General features: G+C 41.0%; 1 protein-coding gene across 2 annotated transcripts in view; it reads right to left on the reverse strand.

Annotated features, from left to right (window-relative positions):
* Window positions 1-997: 997 nt before the first annotated feature.
* Window positions 998-17,411, reverse strand: part of LOC127637204 (voltage-dependent L-type calcium channel subunit alpha-1C-like) — a 197,632-nt gene continuing 181,218 nt past the window's right edge. The window contains exons 39-48 of one of the 2 annotated variants that reach the window (XM_052118155.1): window positions 15,928-16,029; window positions 15,713-15,840; window positions 15,469-15,603; window positions 14,018-14,358; window positions 13,830-13,856; window positions 12,999-13,115; window positions 8,117-8,238; window positions 7,881-7,978; window positions 7,445-7,789; window positions 998-6,447 (exon numbers count right to left, since the gene is read on the reverse strand). In XM_052118155.1, coding sequence (XP_051974115.1) covers window positions 6,097-6,447; window positions 7,445-7,789; window positions 7,881-7,978; window positions 8,117-8,238; window positions 12,999-13,115; window positions 13,830-13,856; window positions 14,018-14,358; window positions 15,469-15,603; window positions 15,713-15,840; window positions 15,928-16,029 — 1,766 coding nt within the window. In that variant the 3' untranslated portion in view covers window positions 998-6,096. The remainder of the gene's footprint in view (window positions 6,448-7,444; window positions 7,790-7,880; window positions 7,979-8,116; window positions 8,239-12,998; window positions 13,116-13,829; window positions 13,857-14,017; window positions 14,359-15,468; window positions 15,604-15,712; window positions 15,841-15,927; window positions 16,030-17,411) is intronic. The other variant, XM_052118156.1, reaches the window with a different exon arrangement.

Below are 17,411 nucleotides of genomic sequence, written 5' to 3' on the forward strand. Positions count from 1 at the left end.
ATCAAATAAATTCACCGACCCTCGGAGTGGGGGGGGGGGGTGTTGAACTATGCAATCGGATACCGGAATGTTTAAGAAGATTATCGCTAAAATTATTTTTAAATATCGCCCAGCCCTAGGATGAACTCAACCAAACCGGATCAAGCAAAGTATTACCCCTTCTCTACTGAAAGAAAGCAGGATGTTAAAATATGTTCACTTCAGTCATACATGGAAATTTGTGCAATATGTTCTCATATTAACTTTTAGAGATTAAATTCTTTACTGTTCCGCCCATCTCTTTCTTTCTCTAGTGCTACATTCGCTGGGTGGAACTGGAGGCAGGGAAATGCCACTCAAAAGCCTCTGATTGGTTTAGATCAAATCTTCTGCATTCTCTAATCATTTTCTTATTCAGTATATTTGTCTTGTTTTCCAGTAAAATATCTAAATATTAGGCATGCCATAAAATATAAATTATTGATCGGCACGTTATTTTAGCTATACGATTTTTATGCAGAGCTATATTTAAATTAGCAGACATTTAAATTAGCATGCTTTCTAATTCATTGTCATTTGGCCAATTTCTCTGTATGTAGCCTTGAACAGGTCTTTCATTCAAGCTATCAAACCACAAAAATACATCATTGTAACTGAAAATACATTGTGTAGGCTATATAAAAGATACATATACACAATCTATCATCCGGTGATGTCTAGAGTAAATAATGTCTTTATTTATGTCCTTTAAAATGTCTTTTATTTATGCAGAATTTTGAGCAGCCTCTGGAGACGGCGAGTAGCGGCAGCAGTGTGTGCGTAACTTTTTGATTTTAGAACGTGCCATGTCGTCCGCCAGATGCGTTCTGTGTGTTGAGAAATATGTTTGAAGAGACAAAGACTATTGTGCAATGAGCAGCCCTATTTATATCTGAAAAAATTACGATACATCTCGATAATCATCAGGAACTTTTGTTGTGTGAAAAAGGCCTCAGTCCCAACCCTAGTTGTTGGGGGGCTTGCATCAAGGTATATTCACTGAAAAAAGTTGTTTTATCTCTCACAATTTTGCTTGTCAAGTAAATGTATCTTGTTTTAAAGAGGTTTTAGATATTTGTACTGGTAAACAAGACAGTAATATTAACCTACCCATGAATTTGGGTTCCAAATGTCATCAGTGTAACAAAAACACTGATATTAATGCTAACACACACCTGAAGACCTCTTACCTACTGCAGGAAAATATGCAGGAAATCTGCATTAATTTTTCATTATGAATAAATAAAAAATAATGAATAATTTATCTTAATGAAACTATGGCAAGATCGACATTTTGAGCTTAGGGCAAAATTCATATTTACACAACAATCTAAAATCTATGCATAAATTCATCCTTTTCTTGGATTAAGTTTAAGATGTATCAAACTAAATGTGGTTTAAATGTGCAAATTGTGATTATTGCATCACCACCTTAGCTTTTAGTTTATCATTAAAACTCATTAATGCACTACATTAACTTATTATAATATCAAATGAACAGTCATGTAAAAGGAGGACATTAGAGATACGTGCTACACAAAGGTTAAACCAGAGGGCAGACATTGCACCTGTCCAGGCTATCTCTGGGTCAAGGGTCAACCCCACAGCACGTCCCTTCAGTCTGACACATGCAGAATTCCCATAAAAACACATATGAACCCAGAAAATCATACACAGAACTGCCCAGCCAAATATTTGGAGTACAGACATTCTTAATAAATCCACTAACTATTCTGAACATTTCGAAAAATCTTTCCTATAAATGTAATGTTCCTTCATTACTGGGTTCATCCAAATAAAAACAATCACCCTAAAAATTAAGAAACTACAGTAAGATGCTTAAAATATCTTTGTAAGTGGTACTGCGTGTTTACTGTAATGTGTTGTGGATTTGAAGAATTTTGATAATGTTCCATTGCTGCTCATTTACTGTGGGTAATTTCCAATAATACTGGAAAATTAAAGGCTGTTTTCCTATTTTCCGAGGGCTATACAGTTCCAAACACATTAGGCTTTAAATCTGTCCATGTTGCCAAAATGAAAGAAAGATAAAAATGCAAGATCTTTCAGTAACCTACTTTCACACTTTTGACTTAATTCTCAGGGAAACTATTGTGTTTACTGCTGCTACATATAGTGAACTGAAATACTCGCCACAACCAATCAAGAGTTCAGTGGACTGATGCACCATTCCCCATCCGATAAATATCTCTCATATATGAAAATATCTAAAATAACTTCTGATTCTCTGAGAGAAGAAAAGCTACAATTAAATGATTTGGAAAAAATTATCTTAGGGTAAAAAAAAAATCCAACCACACACTGAGCAACTCATAAAATATTAAGTCAAATATTTGGTAGATTTTACCCCAGTCCGGAGCAAACAATGCTCCGGTAGACCCACTTCTTTTCATTTGCTGTTACTCAGCATTTAATTCAGTGCAGGGGATGTTATTGTGTAATGAAAGCTTGTAGCTTATCCAGACTGTATCATATGCAGGTGCTCAGAGGGGAATGTGATTCGTCAATCTGAATAAAGCAGCTCTGAAAAAGCCCTGCAGTTTTAAATGACACGATTCATCTCATTGCACTCCTCCCTTAATAAACACCCATCTGTCCTGTATAATAGGCCATCGTGCAACTGGAGTTTCAAAAGGAGCTACTGCAGTGAATACGAATGATTTACTCTATATTTCTCTATATTATAAATTTAATTTCTATCTATACATATAAGTCACTACATACATTCTCATACACAGTTATGTGTAGCCATTTTAACCCTGACCTTCAGTAGATATAGATGAGTTTATATTTTATCTTCTCATGTGTTAATTCTTCTCTATAGTCTATAAAAATATACAATCATTGGCTAATGACGGGAGAGGAGGAGTCTGTCTGCTTGGCCCATTCTTCAGACTCCAGCAAGAGACAAAAATTCAAAGTTACATCCAACCTCTGATCTCCAATCAGATAAAATATCCTCCCCAAAATGTAGATTGTCCATGAGACATGAGAAATTACACATAAAATTTAAGGGATTTCTAATATTTTACGTGCAGCCTCAAACATGGTGATAATTCATGTACTGTAAGTGACCAACAACCCACACAGTCTAAAATCAAAACCAGCCTGTTAACCTGAGTGGGTTTCACTGTGATGTCTCCTGAAAAACAGGAGGTTAAGTGAATGGAAAGATAAAAAAGAAAGAGGGAAAGTATCAGAAAAACAGAGAGAGAGAGCTGCTCTTGCGTATCATGCACCTTTCAGCTGGATGAGCACAAGATATGCAAAATCAGTTTCACACCAACAAGACGTGTCTCTCCTCCATCTGTATTTACACATTCACGATTCATTTGACTCCCCATCGTCATCAATGTTTCCTCAATGTTTAAAATTAAAACAAACAAAAAAGTTACTAAAACTTGGCACACCAAAATAATCCTCATGCAGAGATAATTTAAACCAACTAAGGAAAAAACATCAAACCAAACTGACCCGCACAAGATTATTTCAAAATACTCAAATGCACCCGATTTCAAGTATGACAGGTTTCTTCAATTTAAAGTTCTGTAACATAACACATAACAGTAAATATATTCTCTCTGTATCTTAGATTTTTGTACAGCTGTTTTTCTGAATGAAACTGTGGCACAGTCAAAGTTATTGCATTGTTTTTGCATATCTTGTGTTATGCAAGCACATACGCATGCACGCACACATTCATTCTGCATATACTAAACACAAATACAAACACAGACTTCATACCACACATGCATACTTGCACACATACGCACTCGGTTCTACACTCTGCATATACTAAACATGGACTCAGACACACACACACACACACACACACACACACACACACACACACAACCAACCAAGGCCTCAAAATATTCCTGGGGCAGCCTCACAATGACACATGGCACGTGTGTTTTGGAGATATGAGAGTGTGGTAGTGGCTTTGGAACAGAACAGGTGGGTTCTAGCTACATTTTTTCATGTTGTTTTTCACAAGGTTTGCATTATCATCAGAGCAGAGACTTCCTGTAAACATTCAGGAACTCATTCACAACCAAATGCACAGGACCGGTGAAATAAATCTAATGTATGTAATTTAGGATTTTCAATGTCCAAGATCTAGAATGAAACTCCAGGAAAATCCAGGACACTCGGTATAGAAACAAGTTAAGATTCAGCTAGACAAAAATAGTAAATTATCTATTCATATATGGAAAGAAAGATTCATATAATCATATTCTGAAGAAGTGTGCAAAACAGTGACATAACTTCTAACCCAGTCTAGTGTGTGGCACAGACAGAAAGACTCCTGGAAGCGGATTGGTCAGGTTTTACATTTGTGGATGTGTTTAGTGGATCCCTTCCATACCATTTACACATTACCAACACAATTCTAACACTTCATCACCTTATTTGCATAATAGATCAAAAAGTAGTTCTGTGTATGTGCTGAACTGCATGGATACAGTGCTAAACCCAGGCCAAAAAAAAAAAAAAAAAATGTCTTAACAGTAATAATAATAATTGTAAATATTAACATTGTATAATGACACTGCTGATGTTGGTACTTTCATAATGAGTTGGTATTATGGTAATATTTAGCCCTGTGTGAACTACATTAGAGTTTTTATACTGATACGCTACCCAGACATCCCTGAAAACTCCACCCTCTCTCTCCTCAAAGTGCACCTTTACTGACCTTCAGAAGCTCTGCTGTTTCCTGTGTGGAGCAGGTGGGGTCAATGACAGAATCTCAGTGTTTCATTAACGCCCTGTCAACTGAATGTTTCTGTAGATCAGCAGTGAAGAAACATCTGTAGTTTCAGAACAAACATGAGTTCAATCCAACAGCAGCAAGGGAAACCACGAGACCTGCCAGTGCTACCTGCATCCAGGTAAGTTACACTGCTCATTAAAAGCTTGTGAGCTACCAATAAACATCACCAGAGAGACTGAACCCCCTCCAAACATGCTTCACCTCTGACAGAAATAAATAAATAAATAACATGTCATCTGTAAGAGGCATTAGCAACACTGCATCCGGTATAAACTTCTTGAATACCTTCAATAATATTCATAATTTAGAGGAAAAAAAAAAAACAACATCCATCAGTGTGCAGTCCAAGAAAAACAATGTCACAAGTACCCAAAACTGGAAAAAAGGAAAATGCTGGAATTCTGAAGCAGATTTGGAATAAAAGGCCACTGATGCAATGAACTGTATCTTTCACAGCTAACAGCTACCTGAAAGCCATACCGGTACATGAGAGAGAGAAATTCTGGGAGTTCAGTCTTTTCACTGATAACAGAAAAGCTATGTGCAGGCTTAACTAGAGGATTACGGGTAGAAACCGTGAATGAAAAAAGCAGAAAACTCAAAAGAAAAACGAAAGCTGTAAAAGGAGAAAAGTGATTTGAGAGTGGTTGCAAATGACACTTCTGAAGAATGGATGGACAGCCCCGTAAAAGGAGAGAGAGCAAGGACAAAAGAGTTGCTAATGTCTCTGAGTGGGCTTTCCCGCTCCAGTTTGTCCAGTATTTTTCTGCAACCTGTGACTGCCCCGGACGGAAAATTCCCGACACCTGCTCAGCACCACACAGCCACACCGTAGAACTGCAGGAGAGGAGGGGGGGCCCGTTGAGTCTTAAAGGTGACTTCCACCACACACAGGTCAGCACAAACTCGCTCTGTTCACCACTGAGAACAAGCCAACAGGTGCACACCGGTAAACGGATCCCACTCAGTGAGCAACAGCACATCTTTTCCCTTCATCCCCTGCTCAGTTAGGGTTTTTCATTTCTTCCTTACTGCAATCCTTTAATCAAGGTTGTGAGAACTGTGAGGCACTTTAGAAACACACACACAAACATGTACACACGCCTACTAGCTTGTGCTCTCGCAAACACACAGAAGAACTACAACCCAACTCTGTCTCAGCGAAGCAGAATGGCCTTATACGGCAGGTACACGCAACCGACTGGTCAGACTGCAGGACAGCAGTGTCCTCGGAGAGAGCTGGGCTAAGACACAGGAAGTCCTCTGTGCTGTTGTTCCCCCTACAAACTCGTCACACACTCCATGTCCTCGTCCTCCATCAGGGCACTGTTCCGCTGCCCTGCCCCCTCAGAGTGGTCCAACTCTGACCCCAGCAGTTCATCTGGCCCTGAAGCAGTAGAGAGACCCAGTGCATGGCTGCAATGAGACTCCTGCGAACCAGTGTCTCTGCACTGTATGAAGGGTAGCAGGTTTCCATTGGTGTTGGGTGGGGCATTGGCATTGAGAATGTTATCAGCAGCATTCTCCATCTCCTCCATGGTCATGTCGCAGGCATCTGCAAGTTCCTGCTTCGCTACCTGGATGAAGGACGGATCCTGTGCATAGCGACCCAAACCCTCAGATATCAATACCTGAACAGAAACAAAACACAGACAGAAAGAGAAACAGACATGTGATCTAACCATGTTTTCACTTTGAAAGTGCAAATCCAGTGCTAAACAACAAACTCTCAGCCAATAAGAACATATTTGATTATTATGTGAAGCTCAGTGCGTTCTTATGCTTTCTTGCATTCTTGTGGACTCGTTGTAAGAAAATATTTATGAGGTTGTTGAATTTACATATTGCAGCACATCTCAAAACTAGCAAAGATTTGTTCTACGTCCTCCTCTGCTTTCAAGTTTGCCCTTTCAAGGTAGTTATGCAAGACCAATTTTCAAGAGAACACAAGTCCATTCTTTACATCCTTAACTTTGAGAAACACCTGTGGGTGCTAAAAAAACTGATGTTTTATTAATCAGGTAAGTTGCTATACATTTATTGACTAACTTACTTGCTCTGCCATATTCTCTTCCACCATTTGCTCTGCCATGACAGTAGTTGACAGTTCACACTAAATCCACTAAACCGCCCCTTACAACAATGTTGAGTCATGTACTTGCATTTAGTTGTGAACTGCGTTCTGACACATTTTGGAATGCATCGATACATCCAAAAGCAAGCTTGAATAGCTAGAAGTGTCTGCGTTCACATACTTGCATAGAGTATGTTGAGGGGTTTACAGTGTTGTGTCTGGCTGGACACGGTATAAAGTTGAATTCAAACTAACAGTGATTAAATTGCTGGAGGACAAGTCGATGCACTGCTAGCCGCTAGTAGGCATTCCAATTCAACTATAATATCCAGCTGTATCAGGAGAGAGCTCCACTGTCTGCATTCTCATCGGCAGTTGCCGTATTGTCTTTGCATTAAGTTAAACAGCTCATCTTCGTTGTATTGGCAACAGCCATTTTCATTAATGTCACCTCAATTCACCAACTCATAATGAAAATGACTTCTGGTTGCTTTGTCACAGCAAACCACTGTCACTGTGAATGTACCTTATGAGAGAGGGAAATTGCTCCTTACCGCCTCCACGAGGCTGCAGGCACTCCCGTGCGCCAAGGATGTGGAGTCTTTGCGTGTGATTGGAGGAACTGTGAGGGATACAGGTCGCTGTGCCCTCTGCACGCCCCCACTGTGGTTGCCGTTACTGTCGCTGTACCACGAACTGCAGTTCACAGACGGCATACTGCTGTTGAGCTTCTCGTATGATCCATTGCCCTCTAAACGGAGAAACGGAACTGGCTGGTAACCAGGCCCTCCCCCGCTACGGCTGCTTGGACTCGCAGGGGGTGTGGAACACAGACGCGTGAACAAAGTTGGAGAATGACTCCGTCTTAGCAGGGGACTCAAACCTGCCACGGCCAAAGCCTTCAAATATAAAAATTTAAACATTTTAAGTGAAAAACACTAAGGAATTCCAGCACTAGAGTGTCAAATGTGTTTGTGTCTATAAGCTCACCTGATGATGTACTAGGTGCAGTGGTAGAGCTGTCTTCTGAGAAACATCAGCTCTGCTCTGCTTTCTCAGACACTCCAAGTGAAAGGAAGATCGTCGACCTGTATGTGTGCATATGTGTGGTTTAAGAATTAAAAAATGCATTTCAATCCATATCACATTTGAAGCTACAAAACTAGTGACTGTATTTAAATGTTTTTATATGTATTCAGAGTAAATAAATGTGTGGTATTCTTTACCCAGTGCAGTGGGACAGAGAAATGTCCTTCGCCGTGGAGACAGCCTCCTCTCCTCTCCCACATCCACCTCCATCTCCACCATAGGAGCCAATTGCTTGCTCTCTTCATCCTGAAACTCCAACCTTACACACACACACACACACACTCAAAGCATTAGGGACAGAACATCAATAAAAAACAACCACATTCTTTTATAAAATGGATAGTTTTAAATTTGACTGGATAAGCCGCATACCATTGTAAAAGATACATGCATTCTTGTGATCGCACATGATTTTAATTTTATACTTCTGTGCAATGTTCAGCAGGAAACCGATGGAGTGCGTACTCCAGGTAGGGAATGAGGTTTTGCCCCAAGTGAAGGAGTTCAAGTACCTCGGGGTCTTGTTCACGAGTGAGGGGACAATGGAGCGGGAGGTTGGCCGGAGAATCGGGGCAGCAGGGGCGGTATTGCACTCGCTCTATCGCACCGTTGTCACGAAAAGAGAGCTGAGCCGAAAGGCAAAGCTCTCGATCTACCGGTCAATTTTTGTTCCTACCCTCACCTATGGTCATGAAGGTTGGGTCATGACCGAAAGAACTAGGTCAGCGAGTACAAGCGGCCGAAATGGGCTTCCTCAGAAGGGTGGCGGGCTTCTCCCTTAGAGATAGGGTGAGGAGCTCAGTCATCCGTGAGGAGCTCGGAGTAGAGCCGCTGCTCCTTTGCGTTGAAAGGAGTCAGTTGAGGTGGTTTGGGCATCTGGTAAGGATGCCCCCTGGCCGCCTCCCTAGGGAGGTGTTTCAGGCACGTCCAGCTGGGAGGAGGCCTCGGGGAAGACCCAGGACTAGGTGGAGAGATTACATCTCCACACTGGCCTGGGAACGCCTCGGGGTCGCCCAGTCAGAGCTGGTTAATGTGGCTCGGGATAGGGAAGTTTGGGGCCCCCTGCTGGAGCAGCTGCCCCCGCGACCCGACTTCGGATAAACGGTTGAAGATGGATGGATGGACTTCTGTGCAATGTCAGAAAAATCTTTAGTTTTTACATTACTTGGCAACTGTAAACAGCCTACAGTTAAGCAAATAAACTATATAAGTCTTTAATCTAATTTTCTTTATCCAGATCTATAACCCCAATTCCAAACAAGTTGGAACAGCATGAAAAATGCTAATAATTTGTATGCTTTGTTTTGTAATTTATATTCACCCTTTGCTGTGTGTGTGTGTGTGTGTGTGTGTGTGTGTGTGTGTGTGTGTGTGTGTGATATATATATGACAACTTTTATTGATTCCATACAACAACCTAAATAAACATATCTGAAAATAAGGAATCTAATTACATAAACATTATAACCCTTCCCCCCCAAATAACACTGGCCAGGGCCCAATACTTTATGTTCAAATCCCCTATATTCATGAAGGCCCCATCACCTAAAATACAGAGTCTGTGGCTAAATTAAATTTGAGTACCCAATCCGTCATGCATAAAACTCTGAACCCTCAACTAAAATTCTTGGATCTTAACACACTATCAAAAAGCATGGGTTGTGTCCCCATCTTCTGATTGGCATCACCAGCAGGTGGGTGTATCTTTAAGACCAAGCCTATACAATCTAGAAGGGGTCCAATAGAATCAATTAATTGTCTTAAATGTTAAATTGCATAAGGTGCCCCTTTGCATCTCTAGATGTAGGCTTGACATTTTTTTAATCCTAGCCCACACTCCTTTCAATAAATAAGTTAAAATCTTTCTCCAATAATCTCTTGAGAGAAGCCGAATCTCCATCCCCCAGACTCTGAATTAGCTGGGAGTAATACACTAATGCCTCTTGACCATTTCCAAAAGCAGTAATCACCACTCCCAGAGTATCTGCCGCTTTAGGGTGGTGTATGCTACTCCCAAAAATAGAACAGAGCAGGTATTTACAGCTGTAAATACCTTAAGAATTTAGACCTTGGAATCCCAAAATGTTGAACCATATTTTCAAAGGATCTCAACACTCCACTCTCATATAGGTCACTGAGTGTATTAACCTCCCTCACAATCCACTCTGTCCAGCAGAAAGGGGACTTATTAATACATATTTTTGGGTTCAGCCATATGGTTGAGTCTACATTTTAATTAATGTCCGAATTAAACACTCTGGACACCTTTGTCCATATCAAGTGCAAATGCAAGATAATGGGGTGTAATTTAACTTCTCCGGTTAGTTTGATAGAAAGGCTTTGTAATGGCAAAATAGGGGCAAGAAATTCCTGTTCAATACAAAACCAGGAAGGGGCTCTCTCAGGTGGGAGCAACCAGTGAGCCAAATGCCTGAGACCGAATGCATAATAATAAAACAAAATCTTGTGTAGGCCTAGCCTACCTTTGTCCAATGGCCTATGTAATTTACTTAAATGCAATCTGGGATGTTTATCATTCCAAATGAAGGACTTCGCCATGCTATCATATTGCCAATCTCTATAGGGAGAGATTGGAACAGGAAGTTGAATATTGGAATACAATTCTTTTTAATAACATTAACCTTCTCAGTCATAGTTAAATGTAATGAAGCCCACATCGCTTAAACTTTTTATTAAAGGGTCAAAATTAACAGAGCAGGCTCAAGGCGTTTCGGATGCCTCAAAATTGCAGGCAGCTCTGGACAGAGTCCTGCCTGCAATGGCACATCAACTGCCTAGTGTTGCTGGCAGTATCACTGGCCCTGCAGAGGCTTTGGCCGTTGATCCAGGACAAGAGTGTGTTGATCCGGATGGACAACACAGTGACCATGGCGCACGTAAACCGCTAAGGTGGTGTACGCTCATGTCACATGCTGCTCGTCACCTCCTCCTTTGGAGTCAGCAGACATTGAAGTCTCTGCGAGCCACTCACATCCTGGGCATCCTCAACCATGCAGCGGACGTGCTCTCAGGACAGGTAACGCTCAGTGGAGAGTGGAGACTCCACCACATGCAGTCCAGCTGATTTGGGAGAGGTTCAGGGAGGGGCAGGTGGACCTGTATGCCTCCCGAGAGTCCTCTCATTGCCCCCTTTGGTACTCCCTGTCCGAGGCTCCCCTCGGCATGGATGCCCTGGTGCACAGCTGGCTTCGGGGGCTGCACAAGTATGCATTTCCCCCAGTTAGCCACGTTGCACAGACATTGTGCAAAGTCAGGAAGGATGGGCAGCAAGTCCTAATAGTTGCACCGTACTGGCCCAACCGGACTTGGTTTTCAGACCCGATGCTCCTGGCAGTAGCCCCTCCCTGGTGCATTCCCCTGAGGCAGGTCCTTCTCACTCAGGGGTAGGGCACGCTCCGGCGCCCGTGGCCGGACCTCTGGAATCTCCATGTCTGGCTCTTGGATTGACACGATGATAGACACGATCACCCAGGCCAGAGCCTCTTCTACAAGGCGGCTGTATGCTCTATGTCTCTTCGCAAACTGGTGTTCCTCCCGTGGGGAAGATCCATAGAGATTTGCGGTTGGGTCTGTGCTGTCTTTCCTACAGGAGGGGCTGGAGAGACTACTCTCTCCCTCTACCCTAAAGGTGTACGTGGCTGCCATAGCAGCATATAACGATACACTGGATGGGAGGCCTTCACGACAGCACAACTTGATCACCAGGTTCCTCAAGGGCACGAGGAGATTAAATCCTCTTAGGCCATGCCTAATTCCCTCTTAGGATCTCTCTGTGGTCCTACCTGCCTTATAGAGAATCCCCTTTGATCCCCTGGAGCAGGCCGATCTCAGCATTTTGTCTCTGAAGACGGCCCTCCTGGTGGCGCTCACTTCTATCAAGAGGGTGGGGGACCTACAAGCGCTCCGTCACCAGCAAATGCCTGAAATTCGGGCCGGCTCACTCTCAAGTGATCTTGAGACCCCAGACCAGTTGTGTGCCCAAAGTTCCCACCACTCCCTTTCGGGACCAGGTGGTGAACCTGCAAGTGCTCCCCTCAGAGGAGGAAGACCTGGCCATGTACAGTGCGCCCTGCACATCTATCTGGATTTCACACAGAGCTTTAGATGCTTGGAGCAGCTCTTTGTCTGCTTTGGAGGTCAGCAGAAGGGAAAGCGGTCTCCAAGCAGAGGCTGGCCCATTGGATTGTGGACACCATTTCCTTGTTTTACCAATCCCAAATTCCATGCAAATTCCACTCTCCAATTTTGATTGGCCTTTCCTGAATAAAGCAAAGGTGATTGGGGCTCTCAAGATTGAACCCCTAGTGTCACTATATCGACACAACGTCTCGTTCCCTCCATCGGGGAACAGAGGTTACCTATGTAACAAAGACACCCTTCTGAACACAAACGATTGATAATTTTCAGAAACAAAACTATACTTATAGGCTTTTCAACTACAAATGTTTGCTTCCGTACATCCAGACTACAGTTTGCAAGTGCACTGGGGCTGTACATTAAAAAACAACAACAATGAAATTCACAAGGTAAAACATCATATAATGTTTAGTTGTAGTGCTTTCAATATAGCAAAGGGTGAATATAATTTACAAATCACTCATTTTTTTTTCATACTGTCCCAACTTTTTCATAATTGGGCTGTATTAAATTATTAAAAAATACATTACAAATGCAGTTCACACAAAACAATTACTTGAATACACCTCTTCTGTGATTAAGATATTTTCGGTTTACTGTTAATGAGTTTAAAGTCATGATGATATTTTTGGGGGCTTAAAGTCTAAAATGTATTGTGGTGTAACCATCTGGAGACAGTAAAAAAAAAAAAAATGAATCATAAGTCTAATTACATTAAATTTTGCATTATACCTAACACCATTCCTTGATGGTGGTAAAAATCACTGTGACACACAGCCTCTTTTTGCTTATTTCTTGATTAAACATAATGATATTAATCTAGGTGTATAACAGAGAGACAAGAGAAGACTGGATTATTACAAGTCCATTGAGAGCATGGCCTGATGTCTCTCATCAAGAAATGTTTCATCATACGTCTCATCTGTAGATGCTTCCTCTGGCCGTATTATAGGGAGATGACTGTCACTGGAATCAGAGCTACACACAAAAACACACAAGTGAGCAATGAGCATGAAAACCTATCTTCGTTTGTAACTCTGCAAAAGAGGAAATGTTTAAGAAACACAAGCAAAGCAAGGAACCTGGACCTACACATTCAGATAACAGCAGTTATTATCTACTCATGCTCTTTCATAAGGCTGTAATACTGTGCACACAATCAAGCGTAGCAGCTTAAGGTTTGTTTTCCATGGTTTCCAGTATCTAACCACAAACCTTATTTAGCAGTTTTAATAGATTGTGTCACATTATAAAGCACTGCTATTATTCTGGTATGGAAACCTTATGATTCAAGATTTCATAGGAGAAATAGTTTGTCAAGGGGCACTTCATCAGGACTCGATAAGAGTATCTTTTTATGAGGATTGTGGTTTAGTTTAAAAGCATGCAGAGCTTCTTGAGAAACTGATGAGTTTGTATTTGGGTTGAAATGAAGAGCTCCTCCAGTACATTCTGGCAATGACCAACAAAATGAGAAGAGACCAACCAACGTGAGTTTGTGTAGCTGCTGATGTTAGGCCTTGCACATGCTTATTCAGCTGTAAGCCAATCAGGGAAGCCGCTAACAAATTCTGCCAGAATTGGAGGACAATTCTCTGTGCCCTGAGAATTTAGTATGGACATAACATACAACAGCTTCACACAACCATGATGTTTCACTCTCTTTGGTGAGTCTTTGTAAGAGGAACATACCACATGAATGTGTCATAGAAACAGCTCCTGGTCCACATGAGGTGATCAGAGGGGGAAATAGATTATAGTCAGGGACCAGATTCTGAAAAAACTGAAAATCTACCCTCTAACTTGCACACCTTTCACCACCTGAACCACTCCAAACATAAAAACAACATATTCATCCGCAAAATACATTTTAACCATACCTTTTGTTAGGAAAGCACCATGTGGGCAGTGGCAGTGGGATGGTTGCGAGAGGTGGCCCAGTGTGTCCGTCTACTGTGCTGACAGTAGGTTTAGGGTACCGATGTCCAATGCTGGTGTTGTTGGCATTGTTGATATTTGCGTTGGATCCTGAGGAAGAGTAACTGCTCGGATTAAAGGTAGATTCGACAAGCTTCTGATGAGAGGGAGATTCGGCCTCCCCGGGGCTCCCAGACTTGTTGATGTGCAATGGTCTTTGTGTTGTGAAGGACTGTGGGAAGGATGCCTGGCCATCACTCTGGTGGTAGTAGTTGACGTGGTTACCGAAGAGGCCACCAGACCGCTGCAAAGACAGACATACAATCAACATAAACACTTACATGAACAGTTACGTTTACACACCTGGGCCTAATTGCAAGAAACATAAACCTTATGTGACCTTCGGGACATTTTTGTCTTTTCAACAAAATTTTTTTAGTTACACTCAGGACCTTAAGGACAAAAATGTCCCCATTTAAACCCATTAAAATGGCAATATTTAATCCTATTGCCATTAAAACATAAAATCATGAACTATATGATATGATGCTTTCATTGCGTGTGTGTGTGTGTTATAGTTTTGACACCAAATTTGTATTTGATTAGCCACGTTCATTTGACTGCACATCATTTGAAGTCCATATTAATGCACAATAATAAGTTAATGATAATTAGGCCATAAACAGCCTCCAGTTAGGCTAATGAACAATATTACTTGCTCCGAGGGTGGTTTGAGTAATCCATGACACAATGCATCCCATTTACACCTGTATTTAGCACTGTCCACTTGTGATGACTGGTGATGATTACCTGAGATACACTTTAATATCATGTTTAAATGGTGCCAGACACATGCAAACACACATACTGAAAACACAAAAAAAAAAAAAAGAAAAAACACTCTCAGTTCACTCTGTCACTGCTGTCTGAATACGAGTGCAATCCAAACAGTCCATAAATGTCCCCCAACATCACTGATGACAGGAAAAAAAATCAGTGTGCTTGTCAAATTACACAACTCTCAGATACACTTTTGTATCTGTGTCTGTAGGGTATGATGAGGGCAAAGCACTAATTTCTAATGATTTCTACACGATAAGCTTGTCAAGTTTGAAAATTACACTTATGGGGAAACTTGACCTAATATGAAAGCAGCATAATTATAATGACAAGATTGTCCTATTAACAAATTAATATTTCATAATCGGCCTTCATTGCATGGATATAAATCTTCTGTAAAGAAGCAGGTTTAGTACAGCTTCACCCTCATAAAAGACGATGATTTTTAGATGACTCTGTTTTGCAGGTTTGGCTAAAGGTCCCATGCAGGTGGGCAGAAGCTCCAGCAGCAGAAGCAGCAGATGATGTGAGCAGAGGGGGAAAGAGGAAGTAAGAGGCAATATCGGACCTTTACCCTGAAGATATCATCCTCAGAAGCAGTACACACGGTTTCCTTAATGGCTCTCTCCAGCTCCTCCTCCACAGTCAGGTCTCCTGATATCGCTCGTCTGATCTCTGGGCCCATATCATGCAGTGTACGCAGGCCAGCCTGGTCCCAACACACACAAAAAGGCATATTGCAAACAAACAGACTTAATGCAGTTTGTTTGTACAGAGATGCTAATTATTCAGCTGTGTTTGACTTGTTGTGAACCCACCTGCAAAGAAAGAGCAGTCTTTGGAGGAATTTTGGCCACCAGGCCCTGTTCCTTGCGTTTCTTAAATTTCCTGAAGTATTCCTGAATCAGGAATGTGGCATAGAACTTCCCCACCGTTACTTCATCATCTGTTGGAAAAAACAACACACACTCAAGGAAACTGCAGGGCTGAAAGATCAGACAAACATTGTGGTGACCATCCTCCCCTATCCCACCTCCAGCAGGGGGGACAACTTGGTCCAGCAGCTTCATGCTTGTCCTCTTCCAGATCTTCTTCACGATGGCCCTGAGCTCTTCATTCGCTTGCTCCAGGTTACCTGTTATACACATGCATGTTTACTTAAAACAATTAATTAATATAAAAAAAAAAAGAGAATAATCGATAATGAAAAAAGTGACAATGAATTTAATTATCTATTATTACTTTTAAGATATGTGCATGAAGAAACTATATTAGTGACGTCACTGATAAAAAAATGTGTTAGCATGATAACTTGGCCAAAAAACGGAGTTGAAGCGGAAAAAACATGACCCATGTTGTCCAGCGCACAGGAGCACTTTACGTTAAACACTAAATATCATAAGCATACAGTTTAATGATGCTTTTGACAGTTGCTTCTTGGGTTTAAATGCAAGCATAACTGAAATCCTACATACTGTATAATGCAAGTAATAATATTTTAGATTTTTGAGTCCCTAATTGATAGAATATAAATAAGAAAATCCAAATTTATAGAATAAAGACATTACAACATTCTACCTCTTACTAGTTAACACTTACTTTAAATAGTGGTTTTATTTTTTCTTTATTTTCATTTATAATTGAGTGGTTTAAATTGTCCTGCTGCTTCAAAACTGAGAACAGATTTATTTTTTATTTTTTAAACAACATTATATTGAAAACTAGAGCTTTCAGAATTAACACGTTAACATATGCGATTCATTTGTAAAGTTTAACGCGTTGATTTTTCTTAATCACGATTAATGCATTTACCATTAATACAGCATAAACACTTGTTGCGAGGGCAGAACCTTTGCATTGTGTCTGCCCAGAGTCATTACACTGGCGCACACTTCACAACACACAAAAGCGCTTACCTGTCAGTGGTACAATAATGGAGAAAGGACCTCTTAGTGCAATGTGATGTACAAAACAAGCCTAGATGGGACTTGTGGTAAAGATCAAGTATTTTTCAGCCTATCTAAGCCACATTTATTTACCACAGGAGCATGTCAGTCTTAAGTATCACCAAAATGCAGAATGAGACATTATTGTCTGCAAGCGCTTTTCATGTGGAGTTAAAAGCGGCGATTGACACTGACGTTGCTGCCCTGACATGAATCATAAATGCAGCTTCAGTTGCTGTAGCAAAGCGGATAGCCACTGTCTACCGGTTGATTCATACTGTGGAAGGTGAGAGTTTAAGAGATTTAATGCCCATTGCAATGAATATGAACCTATAGGGGGACTAGTTCTTTCAGTTTTAGTCAAATTTCCACTTAAACTTTGGGAAATGTTTAATATTACATGGTGTTATTTTAGTAAATTTCTTGTGGAAGGCTTTGTTTGGCAAATGTTAATAAAGCATTATATTGTTACATAATATTTTGTTTTTATTTTCTAAGATGGAAATAAATGCATTTTGACAAGATATATACTTATTTTGATAAGTATATATAGTCCAATTTTAGCACGTTC

This window comes from Xyrauchen texanus, chromosome 45 (genome assembly GCF_025860055.1).
Source record: "Xyrauchen texanus isolate HMW12.3.18 chromosome 45, RBS_HiC_50CHRs, whole genome shotgun sequence".
Lineage (NCBI taxonomy): Eukaryota > Metazoa > Chordata > Actinopteri > Cypriniformes > Catostomidae > Xyrauchen > Xyrauchen texanus.